The sequence below is a fragment of the Oryza sativa genome, chromosome 1 (assembly GCF_034140825.1).
Source record: "Oryza sativa Japonica Group chromosome 1, ASM3414082v1".
Lineage (NCBI taxonomy): Eukaryota > Viridiplantae > Streptophyta > Magnoliopsida > Poales > Poaceae > Oryza > Oryza sativa.
Genome location: NC_089035.1, coordinates 35,499,999 through 35,522,211, shown reverse-complemented (window position 1 = coordinate 35,522,211; position 22,213 = coordinate 35,499,999). Strand labels below are relative to the sequence as shown.

At 39.8% G+C, this 22,213-nt stretch overlaps 3 protein-coding genes across 7 annotated transcripts; 2 read left to right on the top strand and 1 right to left on the bottom strand.

The window, feature by feature from the left end:
- Nucleotides 1-1,396: 1,396 nt before the first annotated feature.
- Nucleotides 1,397-7,350, top strand: LOC9268561 (synaptotagmin-2). Of its 2 annotated transcripts, none has more exons than XM_015768055.3 (12): nucleotides 1,397-1,693; nucleotides 3,188-3,286; nucleotides 3,403-3,453; nucleotides 3,554-3,677; nucleotides 4,309-4,427; nucleotides 4,529-4,630; nucleotides 4,714-4,788; nucleotides 5,645-5,721; nucleotides 5,810-6,056; nucleotides 6,139-6,489; nucleotides 6,591-6,722; nucleotides 6,963-7,350. In XM_015768055.3, the coding sequence occupies exons 3-12, from the start codon at nucleotides 3,430-3,432 to the stop codon at nucleotides 7,089-7,091; spliced, it is 1,380 nt and encodes a 459-aa protein (XP_015623541.1). In that variant the 5' UTR covers nucleotides 1,397-1,693; nucleotides 3,188-3,286; nucleotides 3,403-3,429; the 3' UTR covers nucleotides 7,092-7,350. The 2 variants fall into 2 exon arrangements, with proteins under 2 accessions (XP_015623541.1, XP_025877857.1); XM_026022072.2 differs by lacking the exon at nucleotides 1,397-1,693 and adding an exon at nucleotides 2,362-2,678.
- Nucleotides 7,351-7,582: 232 nt separating this feature from the next.
- Nucleotides 7,583-13,212, top strand: LOC4327448 (synaptotagmin-2). 2 transcript variants are annotated; one of them, XM_026022077.2, is made up of 13 exons: nucleotides 7,583-7,695; nucleotides 8,203-8,325; nucleotides 8,741-8,839; nucleotides 8,952-9,002; nucleotides 9,066-9,189; nucleotides 10,449-10,567; nucleotides 10,651-10,752; nucleotides 10,836-10,910; nucleotides 11,069-11,145; nucleotides 11,213-11,459; nucleotides 11,548-11,850; nucleotides 11,965-12,090; nucleotides 12,739-13,212. In XM_026022077.2, the coding sequence occupies exons 2-13, from the start codon at nucleotides 8,215-8,217 to the stop codon at nucleotides 12,865-12,867; spliced, it is 1,563 nt and encodes a 520-aa protein (XP_025877862.1). In that variant the 5' UTR covers nucleotides 7,583-7,695; nucleotides 8,203-8,214; the 3' UTR covers nucleotides 12,868-13,212. The 2 variants fall into 2 exon arrangements, with proteins under 2 accessions (XP_025877862.1, XP_025877860.1); XM_026022075.2 differs by having other exon boundaries at nucleotides 7,584-7,695; nucleotides 8,175-8,325.
- Nucleotides 13,213-13,454: 242 nt separating this feature from the next.
- Nucleotides 13,455-18,419, bottom strand: LOC4327447 (probable inactive receptor kinase At5g58300). Of its 3 annotated transcripts, none has more exons than XM_015770480.3 (3): nucleotides 18,067-18,419; nucleotides 14,727-16,084; nucleotides 13,455-14,378 (listed from the first exon to the last, which is right to left on the bottom strand). In XM_015770480.3, the coding sequence occupies exons 2-3, from the start codon at nucleotides 16,012-16,014 to the stop codon at nucleotides 13,753-13,755; spliced, it is 1,914 nt and encodes a 637-aa protein (XP_015625966.1). In that variant the 5' UTR covers nucleotides 16,015-16,084; nucleotides 18,067-18,419; the 3' UTR covers nucleotides 13,455-13,752. The 3 variants fall into 3 exon arrangements, with proteins under 3 accessions (XP_015625966.1, XP_066165544.1, XP_066165546.1); XM_066309447.1 differs by lacking the exon at nucleotides 18,067-18,419 and adding an exon at nucleotides 17,205-17,452; XM_066309449.1 differs by lacking the exon at nucleotides 18,067-18,419 and adding an exon at nucleotides 16,843-17,052.
- Between the last annotated feature and the right edge of the window lie 3,794 nt (nucleotides 18,420-22,213).

Genomic DNA, 22,213 nt, shown 5'->3' with positions numbered 1-22,213 from the left:
TTTAAAAAAAATGCCACAGACAGTAATTTTTAAGGGCAGAGAGAGATTTATATCAATGTCGCGTGTGTTCGCAAGATAGTGTTACCAACTTTTCCCTCTCGATTTCCGCGTGCACGCTTTTCAAACCCCTAAACGGTGTGTTTTTTTTAAAAAAGTTTCTATACAAAAGTTGCTTAAAAAATCATATTGATCTATTTTTTAAAAAAATAGCTAAAACTTAATTAAGCACACGATAATGGATCGCTCTGTTTTCCGTGCGGAAGGAATGAGTTCCCAACCGCCAGAAACGAACGCACCCTAACAAGGGATTACTCTCCTAGTAGTTCAATAGCTCAGGAAATCCTAAGCTCCTGATGCACACAAGCTACTTTATTTAGATCTCTCTTGTGCAGATGCACATGCTATAAGCAGTACTTTGCTCTCTTCACTTCTGAATTTCTGATATTGTCCATTCCTACGATGATCCGGATGGGCTATTCTTCCCTAGGCTAGCCACCACCTCGCATATTTGTGAAGAATACTTCATGAATATTATGGTTTTAATCCTCCCCCCGTTTGCAAATTGATGACATTTTATACCATTCAAAGTTTCAAACCTCTAAAACATAACATACTAACAAATAAAAGGAAACATTAGGATTCAATGTGAAAATGGCATAAGCAAATTTTTCATGAAAATATAGTATCATATATTAGTACTCTAAATCATTTTGATGACTATATTTTTTGGAAAAATAATGATTAAATATATACAGTGGAGATTGTTTCAGTGCCCTAAACATCATTAAAAAAGAACAAACACAATACTACTATTTTATCATGACGATGACTGGAACTCCAAGCCTCCAACTAGTTATTTTTCTTTGAATTTGGCTAGATCTGTACCTCTAAAAGCGTTTGAATTTGAAGTTGGCGTAGATCAAGTACGAACACATAAAACAAAAAGTCATTGGCATATAATCAATTGAGTTCTAATTATTTTAAACTTAAAAATGGTTTATCTAATTTTTACAATAACTTATATATATAAAGTTTTCGCACGAAGGGCCTGTTTGGCACAGCTCCAGCTCCATTGTCCTGGACTTAAAGCTCAACTAAACAGTTTCATCTCCACCTAAAATAGGAGCGGAGCTAGGTGAAGCACTTTCTCATAATGAACTATAGAGACGTGGAGTTGGGTTTAGACTACTCCACAACTCAACTCCAGACCTAACTTTTAGAGCTAAATTTAGGAGTTGATGCTCTATCAAATAGGTTTGAAATATATCATTTAACAATTTAGAAAGATACTAATAAAAACCAAGATAAAATCCATATCTTAATTAAAACCATATAATAAATAGTAATATTTTAAGACGGAGAAAAGTACTATGGTACCAACACCAAGCAGTCCCCTGTGTTCATCTTCTGAAGTCTGATTGTCTGGAGTGCGACCTCGCGCTGTCGCGCATGGCGTAGTGGCGGCGTTCCTCCCTCCCTCTCGTCTCGACTTGCCGCCGCGTCGGCGCCCCGTGCATATGGCCCGCCGTCGCTGGCCCTCGCTCGCTGAGAGCGCCATCCGCCGACGGCGTACGGACCACCCTCTCCTCGCCGGCGCCTTTCTTTTCCCCGCCGCATCCCCGGTTTCGGTTTCCCGTCGGCAAGAGATGAATCCCACGGACACCACGCCATCGGCGGCCGATTCGAGACGGAGGTAAATCCACTCGGTTTCAAACTCATCGCCCATCTGCTACTCGATCTTGCAATCGTTTTTGATCGATCTCGCGATCGAGGAATCGCATCTGTGCTTTGCTGATGGCTTTGTTCCGGCATCTATTGATCAATCTTGTTGGTTTAATCGGGCATTGTGAGTAGATTTGATTGGACCGAGTTAATCCGAAACGATGATATTGAAATATCTAATAGCAATACTCTATTTCAGTTTACAGGGACAGAATTAATCCATTCTGAAACCCACATAAAAAAGAACCAACCGGACCACCAACCAAAGTATTCGTAGTTAGCACATTACAACTTGACTGATGACCACCCTATATTACATTCTTCTGAATTCCGTGTGGCCATTTCGAATGTTACATGTATTCTCCTCTCCAGAAGCTCTTGCATCTTCGTGTTGCCAAGCCATTAGGGCATTGCTAAGCTTTGTTCTCACAGTTCCTTTAGTGTCGTTTTCACTGTATTTTCTGAAACTTTAAGCATGTTTGTTTGCTTGTTTCTTTGTGTCTACGTGTCTGAAGCATTACATTCGTGCCGTGGGGGAAAGTCTTGATAGATGGACCCCCTACAGTTTCTAAAGTGGGGAATTGCTTCATGATGATCGGCGGAATTAGTTTAATACCTGTTTGCAGATGTTAGGGCATTGTCATGCTCTGAATAGGATACTTGCAGAAAAAAAAGGGGAGGTACTAGCTAGTTCTAGTAGGTTAGCTTACTCAGGTTGTCCCCTTGTAATTTAGCAGGGTGACGTGGTTCGGTTGATTAACTTATCTGAGTAATGCCTTTTTGTTTCATCTTCTTATGTGCTTGGCTATGAGAGTTCTGGTAGAAAGCTGGTGTAGGAATCTGAGATGGGCATAGTCAGCATGTTGATTGATTTCTCTGGGTTTTGTTTTGGATTCTCAGCTGGTATTGTTATTGGGTACTTCCTCTTCATCTACTTCCAGCCAACCGAGGTGAAGGTGGGCATATGCTTGTTTGATCTTCCTCTTTATTTATTACTGTATGCCATTTCATTTTGTTGCCGTGTAGCGAATACTTGTGTTATGTGGTAACTGCTCTGTCAATAGATCTCTAATCATTTAACCAAAATAGTTTGGGAACAGTCTGAGGTTGTTGTTAAGAAGAAACACTTTGGTCATAAACTCGTCAAGAGCTGATTCAATTTTTTTTTCATATCAGAACCTTCTTCATTTCTTATTGGCCACACATTATTTACATTAGATCTGTGTGGTATGAGTATCCTTCTGTTTTTTGGTGGGTTTGTAATGTTCTTTCATCTGATGTTTGATACTTATTTAAGATTTATATATGCATATATCTGGGTACTGGGTAACACGTTTTTTGTGTTCTCCCATGCGGTGTCACTTGGACTAGTTGCATCTCCAAGAAAGGGTTCTCTCATGCAGGATATACATGAAACATAATTGTGAATACTGTTACACTAATGTATCCCCTGATTTCCTTTCAGGACGTCAAAGTTTGCCCACTGGTGGAATATGACTCAAATTCTTTGGATGGCATCCTTCATGAAATTCCTTTGTGGGTCAAGAATCCTGACTGTGATAGAGTATGCTTCTATATCTTTTAAGTTTTCAACTACTTGGTGAAGAAACCTCATGGACTCGATCAATAGTAATTGCAGTACTTTTAATGCCCTTTTTTTTTTGTCCTCTCTGTTGCTAGATTGATTGGGTGAGCAGATTTCTGGAGATGATGTGGCCTTACCTCAACAAGGTACGCTTATGTTGAAGATTACTTCTGGTTGACAATAAAAATTAATACTCTTAAGTTGTAGATTACTTCTGGTTGACGATAAAAGTTGTGTAACCTGTAGGCTATCTGCAAAACTGCACAGGATATTGCAAATCCAATTATTGCAGAGAATAAAGAAAAATATAAAATAGATTCTATTGAGTTTGAAACACTTACTCTGGGTAGTTTACCACCAACCTTTCAAGGTAAGCTGTGTTGCACTCTCATGTTATTACACACATGCTCAGTCTTTTACATTATTTTTGGTGTTCTCTTGGAACTAGAATATTCATTTGAAACAAATCATGTTTCAACATTTCTGCAAGCAGCTATGCTTATCTTGTATAGTTTGTGCGTCACCGGTAGTCATATCACTCCATTACTAGATGTTGATAGAAGTTCTGTGAAGGACCTTTATGATTGCTTGCTTCTTGAAATCTGACGAACAGTATTTATTGATGGCCCATGTTTTGCCACCAACATGAGTAGGCCCTTTTTGCAAGAAAGCTCTTAGCTTTCACTATATTAGATTAGATTTCTGAAGTAGTTCTGGGCCTTAATACAGCTGCCTGCAGATATATATTATGAATGCATTGCTGCTACTTGCTTCCAGCTAAGCTGCTATGTAATGTCTAGTAATTGGACATTGCAGTCGCTAGTGATAGGGTTGTGCATCATCATGTTATTGCTTATGCATAATTAATGGCCGCTATACATCGCCATACCCATGTATAGCTAATAATGTCCTATTAATTGTTTCATATTTATTCTTTATGGGTCTACTGTTTTTACAAGATGTTGCAAACATGTAAAAAAATCTCATGGTTTCTTTCTCAGGAATGAAAGCATATGTTACAGAAGAGCAGGAGTTGATAATGGAGCCATCTCTTAAGTGGGCAGCAAATCCGAATGTCACTGTTGTCGTAAAGGCTTATGGATTGAAAGCAACTATCCAGGTCTTAAAATTTTCTGTGATGAGCTTAAATAGAATTGTTGCTTACTTTAGGATATAGAATTCAGCCATGTGAAATCTTCATTTGTTCACGATCTATTTCAGGTTGTGGATCTACAAGTCTTTGCTTCACCTCGTATTACTCTAAAACCTTTGGTGGCTACAATCCCGTGCTTTGCAAAAATCCTTGTATCTCTCATGGAGAAGGTTTGGCAATATAATACTTGTCATTAGCAGCCCCTGTTGATCCACTCCTTTTTTTAAAACTATTTTTAATGTTGGTCTTGCAGCCACATGTCGATTTTGGGCTAAAACTTCTTGGAGCAGATGTAATGGCTATTCCTATTCTTTACAGTTTTGTTCAGGTATTCCTGACTACTAATTTGAATCTTGTCATGTGAAAATATTTTTATACCATTGGAATGTTCATTGAACTTGCTAAACACAGCCGCATAGGTATAGGTTAAGTACCCCTATCATGAAAGTACTACAACTCTGTTTAAGCATAGTTATACAATGCCAGATCAGACCATCAGTTAAACCCAAAAAACACAAGAAACCAATGCACACACTTGAGCCATTGAACCTGACAGTTTCCAGAGAAAACAGAAGAAAACCGTGCAGGTTCAGGCGTGAGAGACAAGCTTCTGCCAAAACAGTGTTGGGGTGACAATCAAACCTGAGCCTTATGGAGATGTGCCCCAAACCAATGGGGCCTGTGATCCCACACTATTCTACTTTAGTTCATAAGGCAATACCATACTCTGTTTACACTTTCGATCCACCATCACCACCGTCCTAACCATTAACCGCTGGTTGGACCACTGAACAGTGAGCCAGATGTGGTGCCAAGTTGACCACCAAAAAAGCTTTGCTAACTACGCTTTTAAATTGCACAGCAAACTGGTAATATGTTAGTAGTTCACTGTGAGACCAACTGGTCGAACAGAGATGAAAGTCCGCCATGGTGATCCGGGAATCCTGAAGCAAATTTGTAATATGTTACTACATCTTCCTCCTTTTCAGAGCATTCTTGTGTACCTCAAGCAAAGACTTTTCTGTGTAGTAATAGTTTGATGGCTTAAGCCTAGGTCTGATGTATCTAGCTCACTCACTGTTGTAACTGTGCCACTTAACGAACTTGTTGTGTGGTATCTATCTGACTCCATTCAGTAAAAATACTTATGTTGTGACCACCTTTTTTTGTGTGTGTATCTGCAGGAGACCATCAAGAAGCAAGTTGCGAGCATGTATTTGTGGCCAAAGACACTTGAAGTGCCTATAATGGATCCCTCGAAGTGAAATCTTTTATCACTGACTCTGTTATGGTTTATGTACTGTTCTTTTTTTAAATGACTCTTGCTAATAGTTTCCATATATTTACAGAGCTTCTAAAAGGCCTGTCGGTATTCTACTTGTGAAAGTTTTAAGAGCTCAAAATCTGCAAAAGAAGGATCTGCTGGGTAAATCAGACCCATATGTGAAACTTACAATGTCAGATGACAAGCTTCCATCCAAGAAAACAACAGTGAAGCGCGGTAATCTTAATCCAGAGTGGAACGAAGATTTCAAATTTGTTGTGACAGATCCTGAAACTCAAGAACTGGAAATTAAAGTCTTCGACTGGGAACAGGCATGGAATAGCTTTGTTTTACTATTCTTCTCTTGTGCCATGTTACCAAAGACTGCAGATTTAGTTCTTTTTGTATATCCAGGTTGGAAAGCACGACAAGATGGGCATGAACAAGATTCTGTTGAAAGAACTTCCCCCAGAGGAAACTAAAGTTACAACCTATAACTTGCTTAAGACCATGGATCCAAATGACATACATAATGAGAAGTCTCGTGGTCAAATTACTCTGGAGATGACATATAAACCTTTCAAGGAAGACGATATAGAGAAAGATGTCCAAGGTACAGACGTAGTAGGGAAAGCTCCTGATGGTACTCCAGCTGGTGGTGGGCTGCTTTATGTTGTTGTTCATGAAGCTCAAGATCTTGAAGGCAAGCATCACACTAACCCATATGCAAGAATAATTTTCAAAGGAAACGAGAAGAAAACGAAGGTATTTTATCTTCAGAATGTTATGAGCTTCAATATCACTACTGAAAATGATAATGATATGATTTCATGCCCCTTAACCTCCACAAACTTCTTCTCTTTCAGGTGATCAAGAAAAACAGGGATCCGCGATGGGAGGAGGAGATTGAGTTTGTTTGTGAGGATCCCCCTGCAAATGACAAACTACATGTTGAAGTCCTAAGTAAACCCCCCAAAAAATGGTTGATACATGGCAAGGTACAATTTTTTACATGAAATTTCTGCCCTTTATCGTTCTGACCTAGCATTGCCTCTACTCGGAATAAATGTTAACTTGCTGCATTGGTTTGTTTTGGAATATCAACTTTAATGAGCATATTCATATGGTTGGGAATATTACAGTCATTTTCAAGATTTACTTGCTTGAATTCTGCACGGAATTGAAGACTACTGAAAATATATTATACTGATGCATTTGTTTTTTTTTTCCTTTTTCAGGAAACTTTAGGCTACATTGATATAAACCTCGCAGACGTGATCAGTAATAAGCGGATTAATGAAACGTACCATCTCATCGACTCAAAAACCGGTCAGATTCAAATCGAGTTGCAGTGGAGAACTTCATAGAAACTGCGAGGAAGCACCAACACAGGCGAATGCTTGAACAATGCGAGGTACAGGAGGATACGTACGAATGTTGGCTGTTGCCACAAAACAGTTTGCCAATAAATGTGGTTAAAAGGCCTGTATATATTTCCTTTGCTCCAAAACATGTTTTTTTAGATGTCTTAAACATCTGTTTGGTCCTGTAATGTTTTGTTAGTTGTCTACACTGTGTTGAGATCAACTTTCTCTCAGTTCCATCGCCTACTGCTTGATCTTGTAATCTTTGATCGAGCTCTTGAGTGATCACATCTGACGAGAGTAAATTAATTGGACCGAATTAATCTGAAACGATGATTTCAAATCCAACAAGAGCAAATTCTGCCACCCTGTAAGAAAATTCTGTCCTATCTCGAAATTTTGTCCTATATGAACAAAGATTAAAGCATCAGGTGGACCATCAAGCAATAAACAACACGCAAAGTTGCCACCATTGAGGTTCTTTGCTTCCACCATTCGAAACACCCTCTTTTCTATTCTCGCTTAGCTATTTAAATAGCACATCGCAACTTGAGTGGTGCCACCCTATACTATTCTGAAATCTGTGTGCTATGTTCGAAATTTGCAAGTATTGTCCTCTTCATAAACTCTTACATCTTTGTCTTGCCAAACCATTCGGCATTCGCTTTGCTAGCCTTTGTTTTCTATATTTTCTAAAACTTTAAACATATTTCTTTACCTGTTCTTTTTTTGTGAGGATTTTTTACTTGTGTTGTGTTGTGTACTTGAATGAAGCATTTCTTTCATTCTGTGGGGGAAAAAATCTTGATTGATGGCACATTAGCTCCCTACAGCTTGTAGAGTAGGAAATTGCTTCATGATAACGGGATAATTAGTTCAAATCTATTTGCAAAAGTTGGGGATATTTTCATGATCTGAATAGTATATTAGCACAAAAAAGAGGGACTAGCTAGTTCTATGGGTTTAGCTCATTCTGGTTGTACCCTCATAATTTATTGGGGTGACGTGTATCGGTCGATTAATTTACTTGAGTAATGCCTTTTAGCCTCATCTTCTTATGTTCTTTGTCTGTGCAACTTTTGATAGAAATATGGTATATATTTGGAGGTTTTAGAAGAAATCCGAGATGGGCATAGTCAGCATGGTGCTTAGTTTCATTGGATTTTGCATTGGATTCTCAGTTGGTATTGTTATCGGTTACTTCCTCTTCATCTACTTCCAGCCAACCGATGTGAAGGTGATCATGTTTATCTCATTCTTGCTATGTAGTTATTGTATCATTTCATTTTGTTGCTATGTGGTGATACTTTTGTTATTTAATAACTGCTCTGTCAGTAGATGTCTACTCATTTAACCAAAAATAATCTGGGAACAATCTGAAAGCGCTGTTAAGAAGAAACACTTGGGGTCACTGAGTCATCAAGGATTGATTTCCTTCTTTGCATATCACATTCCTAATTCAATTCTTATATTCTGGTTCTGGATATCACACTTGTATCACAAGTTGGTGTTGTCACTTGGATTAGTTGCATCTCTAATGAAATAGTTCTTTCACATAGTATGTAAATGGGACATCATTGCAAATACTATTGCTACTAATTTAATATGTTTTATGAATCACATGGTTTTTTATTATCCTGACTACCTCTCAGAATGTCAAAGTTCGCCCACTGGTGGAATATGACTCAGATTCTTTGGATGACACCCTTCCTGAAATTCCTTTGTGGCTCAAGAATCCTGACTATGATAGAGTATGCTTCGTTCTTTTAAGCTATTAACTGTTTGCTGAAGAAAACTCATGCACTTGAATAATAGTAACTGTAACTATTCTGATATCCTTATTTTTCTCCGCTTTGTTGTTAGCTTGATTGGCTGAACAGGTTTTTGGAGTTGATGTGGCCTTACCTCAACAAGGTACTCTTCTGCTGTAGATTGTTTCTGGTTGACAATAGGACTAACTTTGTGTTCAACCTGTAGGCTATCTGCAGAATTGCACAGGATGTTGCAAATCCAATCATTGCAAAGAACAAAGAGAAGTATAAAATAGACTATATTAAGTTTGAAACATTTACTTTGGGTAGCTTACCACCAACCTTCCAAGGTAACTGGTGTTGCGCTTTTATATTCTGTTTGCATACATGTACTATCTCTTACATCATTTCTAGTGTTAGATTTGAACTAGAATATACATTAGAAGCAAACCTTGTTGCATGACGATTCTACAAGCAGTTATGCTTATCTAGAGTAGCATGTGAGATTTACATAGAGCCAAAACTTTTTTAAAAAGTAGATTAATATGATTTTTTAAAAAGCAACTTTCCTATAGAATTTTTTTTATAAAAAACACACCATTTAGCAGGTTAGGAAGCGTGCGCGTAGAAAACAAGGGAGTGAAGGTTGAGAACCTCATTATACGAACTCAACCAAGTTGCATGTAGATATATTTATACTAATGTATTTACCAAATTTGGCAACAAACTAAACACAGATATTTTTTAGCAACTTTGCCAAAAAATGGTATGGTTGAAAATGGCATCAATCTGAACAGCTCCTTTATAAAGTGGTGGTGGTGGTTCTGTCATCACCCCACCACCAACTCCCCAATTTTTTTAAGAGAAAAAAGGAGAGGATAAAGGCCCACATGTCAATTACTCCCAACAACTTTCTGCTTCTTGTGAGAATGAAAAAAAAAGAACATAATGGGATCAAATGGTCCACATGTCAGTAACAAATATGTACGATAATTTAAGAGACGATAATGATGGGTTAATGATAATTTTCTTTAATTAAAATTCCGTTGTAACGTATGGGCAATTTGCTAGTATTATTAAGATATTGCTACTACTTGGTTTCTGGCTAATTTGCTATGCATTATGTTTAGCAATTGGACATATTCACTAGTGATAGGGTTGTACCTCTTGTTATTGTTTATGAATAACTAGTACTCCCTCCGTTTCAGATTATAAGACGTTTTGATTTAACTCAAACTACTCTAAGTTTGATTAATTTTGTAGAAAAAGTAGTAATATTTTTAACCCAAGACAAATATATTATGAAAATTTATTCAATTATAGATTTAATGAATCTATGCTGGTGTTGTAAATATTACTATTTTTTCCTACAGAGTTAGTCAAACTAAGAGTAGTTTGACTTTAACCAAAGTCAAAACGTCTTATAACCCGAAACGGAGGGAGTATAATTCATTAGCGGTATATATCACCATACACATATGTAGCTAACTATGGCCTATTAGTTGTCTCATACCCTGACGTTACTGTAAATTGATCATATGCGATTCTAGTTGTTTTACAAGATGTTGCCAAAAAAAAAAGGTAAAACAGTTCATGGTTTGTACCCCAGGAGTGAAAGTCCAAGTTACAAATGAGCAGGAGTTGGTTATGGAACCCTCTCTTAAATGGGCAGGAAATCCCAATACCACTGTTGTTGTAAAGGCTTACGGGTTGAAAGCAACTATCCAGGTCTTGAATTTTTCCGGTCATGTGCTTAAAAAGTACAGATTTCAGCCAAGTGAAACCTTCATTTTTCTTACGAGATTTTTCAGGTTGTGGATATGCAAGTCTTTGTTTTGCCTCGTATTACTCTAAAGCCTTTGGTGTCTTCATTTCCTTGCTTTGCAAATATCCTTGTTTCTCTCATGGAGAAGGTTTGGCAACATATTACTTGTTTTTTTCTATTATCAGCGTCTGCTGATCTCACTCCTTTTCATTAGTTATGTTGGTGTTGCAGCCACATGTTGACTTTGGCCTAAAACTTCTTGGAGCAGATGTAATGGCTATTCCTGTTCTTTACAAATTTGTTCAGGTATTCCTCACTATTGATTTGAAACTTTTTGTGTGAAAATATGGTAATAGCACTGAAATTTTCATTAAACTTGCTAAACATTCCCGCTGGTTGGACCAGTGAACCAATTCAGTAAAAATACTAAAGGTTGTGACCACTTTTTTTTTTGGCTTTTGCAGGAGACCATCATGGATCAAGTTGCTAGCATGTTTTTATGGCCAAAGACCCTTGAAGTGCCTATAATGGATCCCTCAAAGTAAAGTCTTTATCACTGACTGTTTTCTTGAAATAACTGTTACTGATTTATCTCCATATATTCGCAGGGCTTCTAAAAAGCCTGTTGGTATTCTATTAGTGAAAGTTTTAAGAGCTCAAAATCTTCGAGAGAAGGGTCCGTTGGGTAAACGAGATCCGTATGTGAAGCTCAAGATGTCAGGTAGCAAGCTTCCATCCAAGAAAACAGCAGTGAAGCACAGTAACCTTAATCCAGAGTGGAATCAAGAGTTCAAGTTTGTCATCAGAGACCCTGAAACTCAGGAACTGGATATTAATGTCTTCGACTGGGAACAGGCATGGAATACTTAGCATTTCCTGTGTTATTCTTCTCTTGTTCCATGTTACTAAATACTGCAGATTTATTTCCTTTTTATATGGCCAGTTTGGAAAGGATGAAAAATTGGGCATGTGCAAGATTTCGCTGAAAAAACTTACCCCAGGGACTGAAGTTATAACTGATAACTTGATTAAGACCATGGAACCGAATGGTATACAGAATGAGAAGTCTGCTGGTGAAATTACTCTGGAGCTGACATATAAGCCTTTCAAGGAAGGCAATATACAGAAAGAAGATCCTGGAGGGCTGCTTTATGTTGTTGTTCATGAAGCTAAAGAACTTGAAGGAAAATGTAACACGAATCCATATGTAAAACTAACTTTCAAAGGAGTAGAGAAGAAAACAAAGGTATTAATCTTTAAAATATTATGCACTTCAGTACAATATCACCACTGGACTATGATATTATCCCATGCCCCACAAAAAAAATAAAAACCCACAAAATTCTTCCTCTCTTTGTAGGTGGTCAAAGAGAACAGGAATCCACGATGGAAGGAAGAATTTGAGTTTGAGTGTGAGGAAACCCCTGCAAATGATAAGCTACATGTTGAAGTCCTAGGTACCAAAAAAGCGTTGATACGCAATAAGGTATAGTTTTGTTCATGAAATTCTGCCAGTTAGGCCCCATTCATTTTAGATGATAGATTATAACAATTATTTAGTGGCAGTAACTACCGAAATAATTATTTAAAAGTTAAAAAATGGATTTAGAAAAGCATTTTAAGAAATATCTATATAGAAAGTTCTTCCAAAAATCGCACCTATAAGAGCTTAGGGAACACGCCTACGATAATCTAGTACTCCCTCTATCAAAAAAAACCAAACCCTAGCATCCCAAGAAACTATGTTGGAAAGAAATAAAAGATCATAATACCTTTAATTAATGTAAAAGTTATATTGATTGATAGGTAGGTGAGGGGTATTGAAGTAATAAAATTTCTCGATTTGCAGATTGGTGGTAGGTAAGAAGTTAGAAGTTGGTTTATTTTAGGACAAATTTCAAACTCTACGAGTTGATTTATTTTGGAACGGAGGAAGTATTCTCGTAGCTGAACTAGCATTGTCTCTACTCGAAATATGTTGCTGCGTTGTCTTCTTGTGGATTATCTACTTCAATGAGTGTATCCATATGGTTGGAAACATTACTGTAATTGTCAAGATTTACTTGCTTGAATTCTGCCAAATAAATTGAAGACTACTGCAAATGTATTACACTGATGCGTTTCTTTTTATCAGGAAAGTTTAGGCCACATTGATATTAGCCTCGCAGATGTGATCATCAACAAACGGATCATTGAAATGTACGATCTCATCAACTCAAAGCGTGGCCAGATTCAGATTGAGTTCCAGTGGAAATCTTCGTAGAAACTGCAAGGAAACAGGCGAATGCTTGACCAATGCGAGCTACAGGAGGATACGCCTAGAGGTGCCTGTTGCTAAAAAACAATTTGCCGATACCTGTGATCAAGTCCTGTAGATATTACCTTTGCTCATATATATATATATATATATATATATATATATATATCTGTTTTGATTCTGTTGAATATTTTCTTAATTGCCTTCAGAACAATGTTGTCATGCTATTGACATCGAAAATGGAACTGGAACTGAAAAGTAATGCCAGGTCGTTATCCTTCTAAACAGATATAAAAACAGCATTCTAACATATTGAAATTACAAAACATGCTCCAGAAGAGATTTGTTTTTTGTTCTGGAATTTACATGCATTGGGCGCGTAAAATCTTTTACTAAAAAACCAGAGATTACACCAGCTGTGGATTTCACCAACTTGTAATGTTTTACAAGTTGGGATGTTTTATGGTGTTTGAACTTTGAAAAGTACCAGGTTAAGGAATATGAACAGCGGAGATGCTTTGCAAGATAATACATGTACTAGATAGCCTGAATATACACAGGTCCAATTGGTCCAATTTCTGACAAAGCCGAAATCGCAAGGAAAACTCAATTCATTAATCACACTGGAAAAAAAGGCATGTCAAATTACAGAACACTGAACATCACCCTATGAAAAATCAGAAGAGCTACTGATTTAACTGGAATGGAACAATGGTAATGACCAACAGATCACTACTGTGAGAATTAAATCCCAAAAAAAATTATCTAAAGAAGATCAGAAATCAGCAGAAAAACCTCACTAAAGCAAGCGGCTATCAACTTTGCTGAAGCTCTCTATAAGCCAGTAACTATGCAGCCTAGCTAGCAGCTACCTTTGCTAAACAATGGCGCTCATGGCGCTGCAGATTCATCCTTCTGCTTCTCCTCCGGTGGTGTTCTTGACCCGGAGTAGGAATTCCGGATCTCAACGATCCTCCTGATCACCTCGTCCATTTTTGGCCGTTGATCAGGGGGGGCGGCAACACATGCCATTGCAACCTGGAGCATCTGAACCATCTCATCCTCAATGTTGGGATGCCTTAACAAGTCGACGTCAAAAACCTCCGCGGTCCATTCTTCCCGGACCACAGACTGCACCCACCTTGGCAAGTGCTCAATGGAGTCCTCTCGTCCAGGAGATCTCAGAGGCGCTTTTCCTGTCAGCATTTCGAGGACCAACACACCGAAGCTGTAGACATCAGACTTCTGGGTTGGCTTTTTAGTCTCGAGGACTTCTGGTGCACGATATCCGACAAGGCGTGCTGGAGCTGGTGGAATGGTCATAAGCTGTGCCAGCCCAAACTCAGAGACACAGCCGTCGAGGTTCTGTGACAGAAGGATGTTTGATGACTTGAGGTTGCCATGGATGAACTTCCCGCCTCCCTCAGCATGAAGATGAGCAATTCCACGAGCCACACCAAGAGATATCTTTACCCTCGTCTCCCAATCCAATGGAGCTTTTCCAGTAGCTTTATTCCCTACAAGTATTTATCATCAACCATGTCATTTCACTTCAGCGGTTTGGCTTATGCTTATGCAAAAGCTAGCATGGATCAAAGCGGACTGTTTAAGTCTAAATTCACTGCTTACAGTGAGTACTATTGATGGATGTATTTCCAAACCTATGGTTACGACTTATGAATGGAAAAATGAGAGAATAACCCGGAGGAGAAACAGGTTTCCTTGGTTCCTTCTAAATGGCATGATTTTACAAGAATGTTATACATCATCTAAGAATAAAAGCAGGAGCCCTCCATAGTCTAAATGTTCAGATTTCAGAAATAGATAGGTAAATAGTTCAAATGTAAAAGAGGAAAAATGCATACCATGCAAAACAACAGCAAGGCTACCAGATGGGATATAGTCATACACCAGTAGCTTCTCATCCTTGGAGTAATAGTAGGCACGCAATGGGACAACATTCTGGTGCTGGCCAACCCTGCCAACTATCTCCATCTGCTGTTCAAAATCCTTCTTCCCCACGACCACCTCCTTCAATCTCTTGACCACAACTGTGGTGCCATCCTCAAGAACAGCTTTATAAGTAGTTCCGTAACTCCCTTTTCCAAGGACTTCAGCTGAAGCTCTCAGCAAATCCTCTAGGTCAAAATTATATGAACAGCCCTCAAAGAAAACCAATTTATTCCTCTCAGCTTCCTGAACACCACTGCTGTACTCCTCCTTAGGATTTTCTCCCCTTCCACCAGCAACAGTTTTTCCTTTTGACGAAGAAGCTGTAGTAGGTTCTGTGCTTTTCTTTCTCTTGAAAATACATATCAAGAGTAAAACAATCAAGATTAGCAACAATACCCCTCCTGCGGCAGCAAGTGCAATTATAACACCAGTTCTGATCCTTTTCCAGAAGCCCTTCTTGGCCTTGCCGGGTGATGGTGATGTTGGAGAAGGAGAAGGTGAAGGTGCAGTCCCAGGGCAAGGTTGTAAAGGAAACCCACATAGAAAAGCATTCCCCAAGAAGGAATTGGCTGGGAATCTTTGCAAGGAAGGTGGTATTGGCCCACTGAGGTTATTGTTGCTCAAATTCAAATGCCTCAATTTTGGGAGTTGGAGGTCAGGGATGGGTCCAGAAAGAGAGTTATTCTGGAGAAGCAATGCAGTAAGTTGAGTGAGATTTTGCACTCTCAATGGGATTTCTCCATCAAAAGTGTTGTATGACAGATCTAGAAATGTTAAAGTGGAAGTAAGGGAAGTCGGTATGATCCCGGATAGGTTATTATGCTGAAGATATAGGGAATGGAGAGAAGGAATGGATCCTACTTCAGGAGGGAGATCAACAGTGATGCGATTGGACCTAAGGCTCAATACCTCCAGGGCATCAAGCTTGCCAAGCGTGTCTGAGGGTAGCGGGCCAAAGAGCCCTACTGCTGGTAGGCGTAGTGTTTGCACGCGGCTATTGTCTGGTGTGCAAGTCACCCCAACCCATGAAGTGCAGACTGGGGCTGCAGAGCTCCAGTTGAGCTTCCTGCCATGTGGCAGTGAGGCAGCAAATGCAAGAAGAGCCTGCTTGTCGGAGTTCAGATCAGCACTCTTGGCAGGAGGAATGCATGCAAAGAGGAGAGAAACAACCAGAAAAGCTGTAAGTATATGATCTTGCATGGTTGATGCTTGTTGGAAACAAACTGGTCCAACACTAGAAACCAATCTTTCCCATCAGCTCTTCACTCCTCTAGCATGAGAAAAAGAAAAAGAAAGTAAATCAATGTGGTGCGTAACAGCAAGAATATAGTAAAGTGCAAGTAGAAAGAAGGAATAAAAGGTTAGGAAACATGAAGCATAAACTCTGCCCTTAGATATACTTTCAGCACCAATTGCCAAATTTAAAAAATAAATATGCTAAAATCTTGAAGATGAGGAGCGACTGTTTTGCACAGAAAATAATCTAACACTACTAGAGTTGAATGAACAAGATGCTTGCTACTATTAACATCTAGAAGTAGTGTTTCCGTGTTGATACTTTTCATATTGGGATTGTCTTAGATAATTTCAAGGACAAATTCCTAGGCCAGCTAACCACAGCAAATATTTATAATATATACAAGTATAACTGATATGACCTGACAGGGGTTTGACACATCAAATTACACAAATGGCTAAATACCAGCAGTATTAGGTCCAATAAACAACGTGGATTTGTACAATACTACAAGAATTGCTTTAGAGTTTCAGAACAGAGTTTAACAGCTCTCTAGTTTGTAGCTAGCCATCACCTCAGAATAACCGCTAATAATTCCCATGATCAACACTTGATGCTGATGCAACCTCTTTCTCAGGATAAAAGAAAAAAAAAAGGAGAAATGCTCACAGAGTGAGTCAACTCTATGCAGGGCACATCACATTTCTCAACTGCTACATGGTAATCTCCCGTCCCAAATAAAATACACGTGGCTCATGTTCTCTTCCTCTAGTCAAAGCCGTAGGACTCACCATCAGGCTAATCTGCTTTAGTTTATTTTCTAAACGGGGCAGTTGGGATCATCTGCATATGACAAAAGCAACCACCCAAATCACATCACAAGGCAGCTATCACCACTCCTCTCCCCTGTTTTAATAAAAGCACACACCCAATTATCTTAACAAGAACTTCTACTACCCTTTGCCACTGTGCCCTAAGCACCGCACTTACACTTAGGACTGACAAACCATCATAAAGAAAAACAGTTGTCAGACAACTCCAAGAAACTGTTTCAACAAGAACTGCCAACGGGAGATGGCAAGATTCCCTTGCAGCCGGGCGATCTCCTTAAATGCTCCAGCGCATGGCACCGCATCATAGATAGATATCTCACCTAACATTACATCTGCAGTTCTGCACCCCTCATGCGGCTGCCTTCGAAAAGAAACCAAATATGCTCACCAGCAGCGCAGATACTGATGATGGTTAAGGCCATGGCACAAAAGCAAAAGCTGCGATGCACAATGCGAGACAACCACCACCAGGGAAGAGAAGGAAAGGAAAGAAAGACGATGCCTTTGGACTTTTGGGGGGGGCGAGGTGGGCGCGGGGATATTCATGGGTTTCATGAGCTTACCCTGCTCATGGCACGGCCTACACTAGTATAGCAGCAGTACACCAATTCATACCGCGCAGTACAATGGACTGACTGTGAACTAGGTGGAGATGCCACCCCAAGTCCCAAAATTCAGGAGAAAAACATTTAGTGCTGCAAAAGTAGACATTTTTACTGAACAAAAAAAATAAACTATTAACACATCTAGAAAAGGGGTGTTAATTGTAATAAATTAGCCGCTGTAGAGAGCACTTAGTACCAGGCACACCAAGGTAGTCCTTTAATTTAATTCTGATGCCATTAATTAACTCCGACCACCCAACTCCTCGGACATTAAAAGGGGGGAAATTTTTTTTTTTAGAAACGCTTTTTTCCCCTTTATTTCGAACAAGAAAATTGAGGAGAAACTGACGAGACACTCACTGTCTACGAACGAGCGCGGCACATACTACATTGCACAAATCTACGACCATCTCCTTCAATTCTGGGTCCTAAATCAGGGTGCCAGATCAAACCCAGGTAATCAGGTTCCAATCTCGCCCCCAAATTCCAACCCCATTTGCATACAAGAACGCAATGGTGGAGAGAGAAAACCAAAAAAAAAAAAAAAAACGGAGAGACAGAGAGTCGAGTCCCCAACCTTTCGCCAGGCAGAAGAAATCCGGTAACCCCCCCTCCTCCTCCCCTCCACCACCATTCGCCTCAAGAATCAAAGATCCAGCCTTCCGGCCGCCGAAATCCCGCCGCGCGGGGGAGGTCAGGTCACCGATCTGCTTCCGAACACGCCGGCATTTCGTCCCCCGCGACCCCGGCGGCGGCGCGGGGAGAGCGCGCCGGGCCGCCTCGTCGTCCTGCCGCGTACAACCTCGCGCTGGCCTGGCGACTGGTGATCCCAGCACTGCGGCGCGGGCGACTGAGCTGGCGTCGCCGTGCGGGGTGTCGGGGCGCGGAAGCCGTGGACGCGAGGAGAGAGAGTGTGTAGGTGGGCGCTTCACTGTGGGCGAACTTGTGGGTGTATTTAAGAGGAGTGTGGTGTACTCCCTCCAAAAAAAAAACAAAAAAAAAACAAATCCTGAGTTTCCGTATGCAACATTTCACTATCCGTCTTATATAATCTTTTTTATAATTAGTATTTTTATTATTGTTAGATGATAAAACATAACTAATACTTTATGTTTTATTTGTCTTTTTAATTTTTTTCATAATTTTTTTAAATAAGGCGGACGGTCGAACGTTGAACACAAAAAATTTAGGGTTTGTCTTTTTTTTTAAGGAAGTAGGGGTGTCCGTTTCTCGGGATTTGTGGAGGGTTGACGGATCTGCCCCTGAGGTGAGGAGGCTGAGAGTGACCGACCGACGTCGACGTCGACGACGACGACGAGATCAGCCGCTGCTGCCCCTGCCTGGCTGGTGGTGGTGCCCTGCAGGGCATTGACTCAGATACATATGGGTCCCACTTGCCGGTGAAGTGGTGTATGGTACGAACATCGTTGACCAAGCATTACGTGATATTAGTCCCTCGAACGCTAACTGAAAACGAAAACGCAGTGCATACGACTTGCTCCCTCCGTGAACTGTATTAAGATCTAAGTGTGATTGCTAACTAATGGTGAGTTGGGTCTGGAGTGGAGTTGTGGAGTAGCCTAAACCCAGCCACATCTCTCTAGTTTATTTTGTGAGCTTCACCCAGTTCCGCTTCTATTTTAGGTGGTGTTGGAACTCTTTTACTAGGCTTCGCTACAGGAAAGATGAAACTAGAGTTAGAGCCATTCCAAATAGGCCTCTAGTTATTAGATCCAATACTTACGGGATGCCATGTCTAACATCATATGTACCCATGGTAACATCAGCATGATATCTAAATACTAGATCTAATATCTACGGGGTATTATATCTATTATTGTGTTGAGTTGTGATCCAAATTCATTTGCATATAATAAAGGCCAGCTTCTGTTGGAGCGAAACGGAGGCCCGTCGTTGCCGTAGACTTGGACCGAAGCGAAGCGGAGGCTGAAGCTGGCCCATTGGGTTAACCAAATAACGTTATGCACCTGGGGACACCCGGGGGTGTGGGAGCGGAGCCTCCGCGGTACAGATCGTTATCCTTTTAAGGTTTCACCTTCATATAGACCTCTTGTAAGTCGCCGTTCAGCGTTGTAATCTCACCCTGATACAGTGAAGATATTTTGCTGGCTAGCGCACGTGGTTTTTTCTCTCCTGTTGTGGGAGGGTTTTCCACGTAAAATCTTGTCTTCTGTTATTGATTTATTGTTTTTTATCATTTATTTGCCTATCGTTTCTTAACATTATTAAAGGTAATATAGGACCTGTTCACTTTGATATCATTTTTAACCATACCATTTTTTAGATTAGATGCCAAAAAATATCTACGTTTAGTTTGTTGCCAAATTTATTAAATACATAAGAAATCCTGCCAAAAATTTTGGTATTATCAAAATTTGGTAAGGCTTATTTTAGCTACATTCTGAACATGCCCATAGTATTTGTGACCCGTTCTAACGCACTGGCACATGCTTGGAGAGTGGCGGAATCAACTTCTGATTCTTGGCTAGCTCACCGTTCATGAACACTTCAGCAATGGTTTATCAGCCGCAATAATTGAAACATCAGCAGTAATTGAGCAATGGCTTTTTTTTTATATTCCATTATCTAAAAAAAAATCTAATCAGCCATTGTACTGGCCTCCGGTCTGCATTACATATGCCGGCCAGTACATATTGTACATTTTTGTACCGTCGGACAATTCAAGCCACTGTACACTGGTACGTCATTCCTGTTGCACAAATCGCGTTTGATCAATGCAACACAACGACACACGCATTGCTCGTTTGCTCCTACCGCCTTTTGGATCTGTAGCTGAGCTCCTACCGAGTGAGCTTAATTTCAGCCATTTGAGCACGGCAGAATAAAACGCATCCACTAGGGCCGTGCTTAGTTTTCCCCATATTTCCAACTTTCCATCATATCATATCACATCAAAAACTTTCCTACACACATAAATTTTTAATTTTGTTTTCAAACTCCTAACTTTCTTCAAACTTCCGGCTTTTTTTCAAGAACTAAACACACCTAGACAAAGCGGCAGAGCCTGCGCCCGAGTTGGTCGGGCAACCACTCAGGCTTAGCTAGTAGCAGATCAGAATCCTTTGCTCAACCCAAAGATTATCAGGTTCACATGTCAGTGATGAAGGCACGATGCAGTTCACTATAGAGGATCTCAATCCACTAGTAGCCTAGCTAATACTGATATTTATTGTCAATTTTCGAAAATCCTTATGAAATGTTGCTGAGATTCGGAAATAGTCTTTTATCATCTGAACTCAGTTGTCGTTGGTTCTGCCGGCCACTTACAGGTGTTCATCCTTTTCGGGTGGTTTGTGTATCAACCGCAGTGATTTTTTTTTCACTGACAGTCTTGCTGAGGTTCTCGTGTGAACCAGCTGGGTTCCATGCCATATTGTCAATTTGTCACCTGCTACCGTATTGACCGTCTAGCCAGAGAACAGCGTACCAATTGGCGCATTCTTTGATTTCTTCCCCCTTTTCATCTTGAGCACAGTTATTGCTGGGAATCCTAGAAGCCTACTTCAACAAATCAAGTGATTTACCATCACTTGTCTTGTGGATAGTACTAGTAGTACGTTGGAACTCTGATGGTTGGTGAACTCGTGAGAGCAACGCAAGACAGTGTTTATTGGTGCAGCTACCCGTCTTACTGACAGGGGTACATACGGAAATTAGGCAGCGGTAAATTGTAACAAGATGGAAATGACGAGGAGGTGACAATATAAGTATAAAACCAGTGCAGTTGCTAAAAATGTAAGGCCGCTTTGAATTGTAGAGAAAACATAGAAATTTTAAATTTCTAAGAAAACCTTTTAAGCAAATGATTCAATATATCCTTCCTTTTAAAATTTCTATAAAATGAAAAATGAACATGGCATCTTGAGACGTGTAATCAGACGATGGAAAGGCTATGCTATGACATAAAAGGACATGGCAAAGTTTGCACCCCGTGGTCCGTAGATTGGTGGTTAGAGCTAGCCTACAGATTATATCAAATAATCTACTTTTTCTATCATCTTGCCTATGTAGGCTATTCTACACTCTAATATATGATCAGTTGCAACTTGCAAACTTCGATCTAACCAAAAAAAAAAAAGGGAGTTCTGCCTTTTACCTTCTCTAAAAGGTAATCATCCTGTATGTCTATTTATCGGCAGGCCTTCTCGAGAACCTCAACATAATAAGAAGATTATAGACATTCCTAAATTAAGTGCCAATGGTTACAGTCGACGATGTAATTTAGCACGGGCTCAAATCATGTACTGCGGACAAAAATGTCATTTTACTGTTCACGGTAACTTCGACCTTTTGACTCTAGCAGGTGCCAACAGAAATCATTTTCTCAGATTAGAAGAAAAACTGACATCGTTGGCCTACCTTCTGCTGACAACGACATGAAATTTACGTGTTTATCTAACTTTGCCGCTATGTCTCTCCAAAAATGGCAAAACGAATCAATTCGCCAACTAACGCATACTCCTACCTGAAACCTGAAATCTATATGAGGAAAAAACAAACAAATCATAGCTTAATCAGGTGAATACCCAAAGCTTTTAGCAAGAGGCTATTGGTTTAGGACAGAAGTAAACTCCAATGAGAAGAAGCCCCTACCCTAGTAAACTATTCCTCGAGCAAACAAAAAGAATTCCAGATTTTGGGAACTGTTCTAACTCGAAAGATATTGTACACACATACAGATT

Bases quoted from the DNA above. Each gene is read 5' to 3' on its own strand.
- LOC9268561 (XM_026022072.2), top strand. From the start codon at position 2,568: ATGGGCATAGTCAGCATGTTGATTGATTTCTCTGGGTTTTGTTTTGGA. The intron at 3,287-3,402 runs GTATGCTTCTAT...CTCTGTTGCTAG, and splicing joins AGAATCCTGACTGTGATAGA to ATTGATTGGGTGAGCAGATT. The intron at 3,454-3,553 runs GTACGCTTATGT...TGTAACCTGTAG, and splicing joins TGTGGCCTTACCTCAACAAG to GCTATCTGCAAAACTGCACA.
- LOC4327448 (XM_026022077.2), top strand. From the start codon at position 8,215: ATGGGCATAGTCAGCATGGTGCTTAGTTTCATTGGATTTTGCATTGGA. The intron at 10,753-10,835 runs GTTTGGCAACAT...TTGGTGTTGCAG, and splicing joins TTGTTTCTCTCATGGAGAAG to CCACATGTTGACTTTGGCCT. The intron at 10,911-11,068 runs GTATTCCTCACT...TGGCTTTTGCAG, and splicing joins TTCTTTACAAATTTGTTCAG to GAGACCATCATGGATCAAGT.
- LOC4327447 (XM_015770480.3), bottom strand. From the start codon at position 16,014: ATGCAAGATCATATACTTACAGCTTTTCTGGTTGTTTCTCTCCTCTTT. The intron at 14,379-14,726 runs GTATGCATTTTT...AAATACTTGTAG, and splicing joins CCTTGCTGTTGTTTTGCATG to GGAATAAAGCTACTGGAAAA.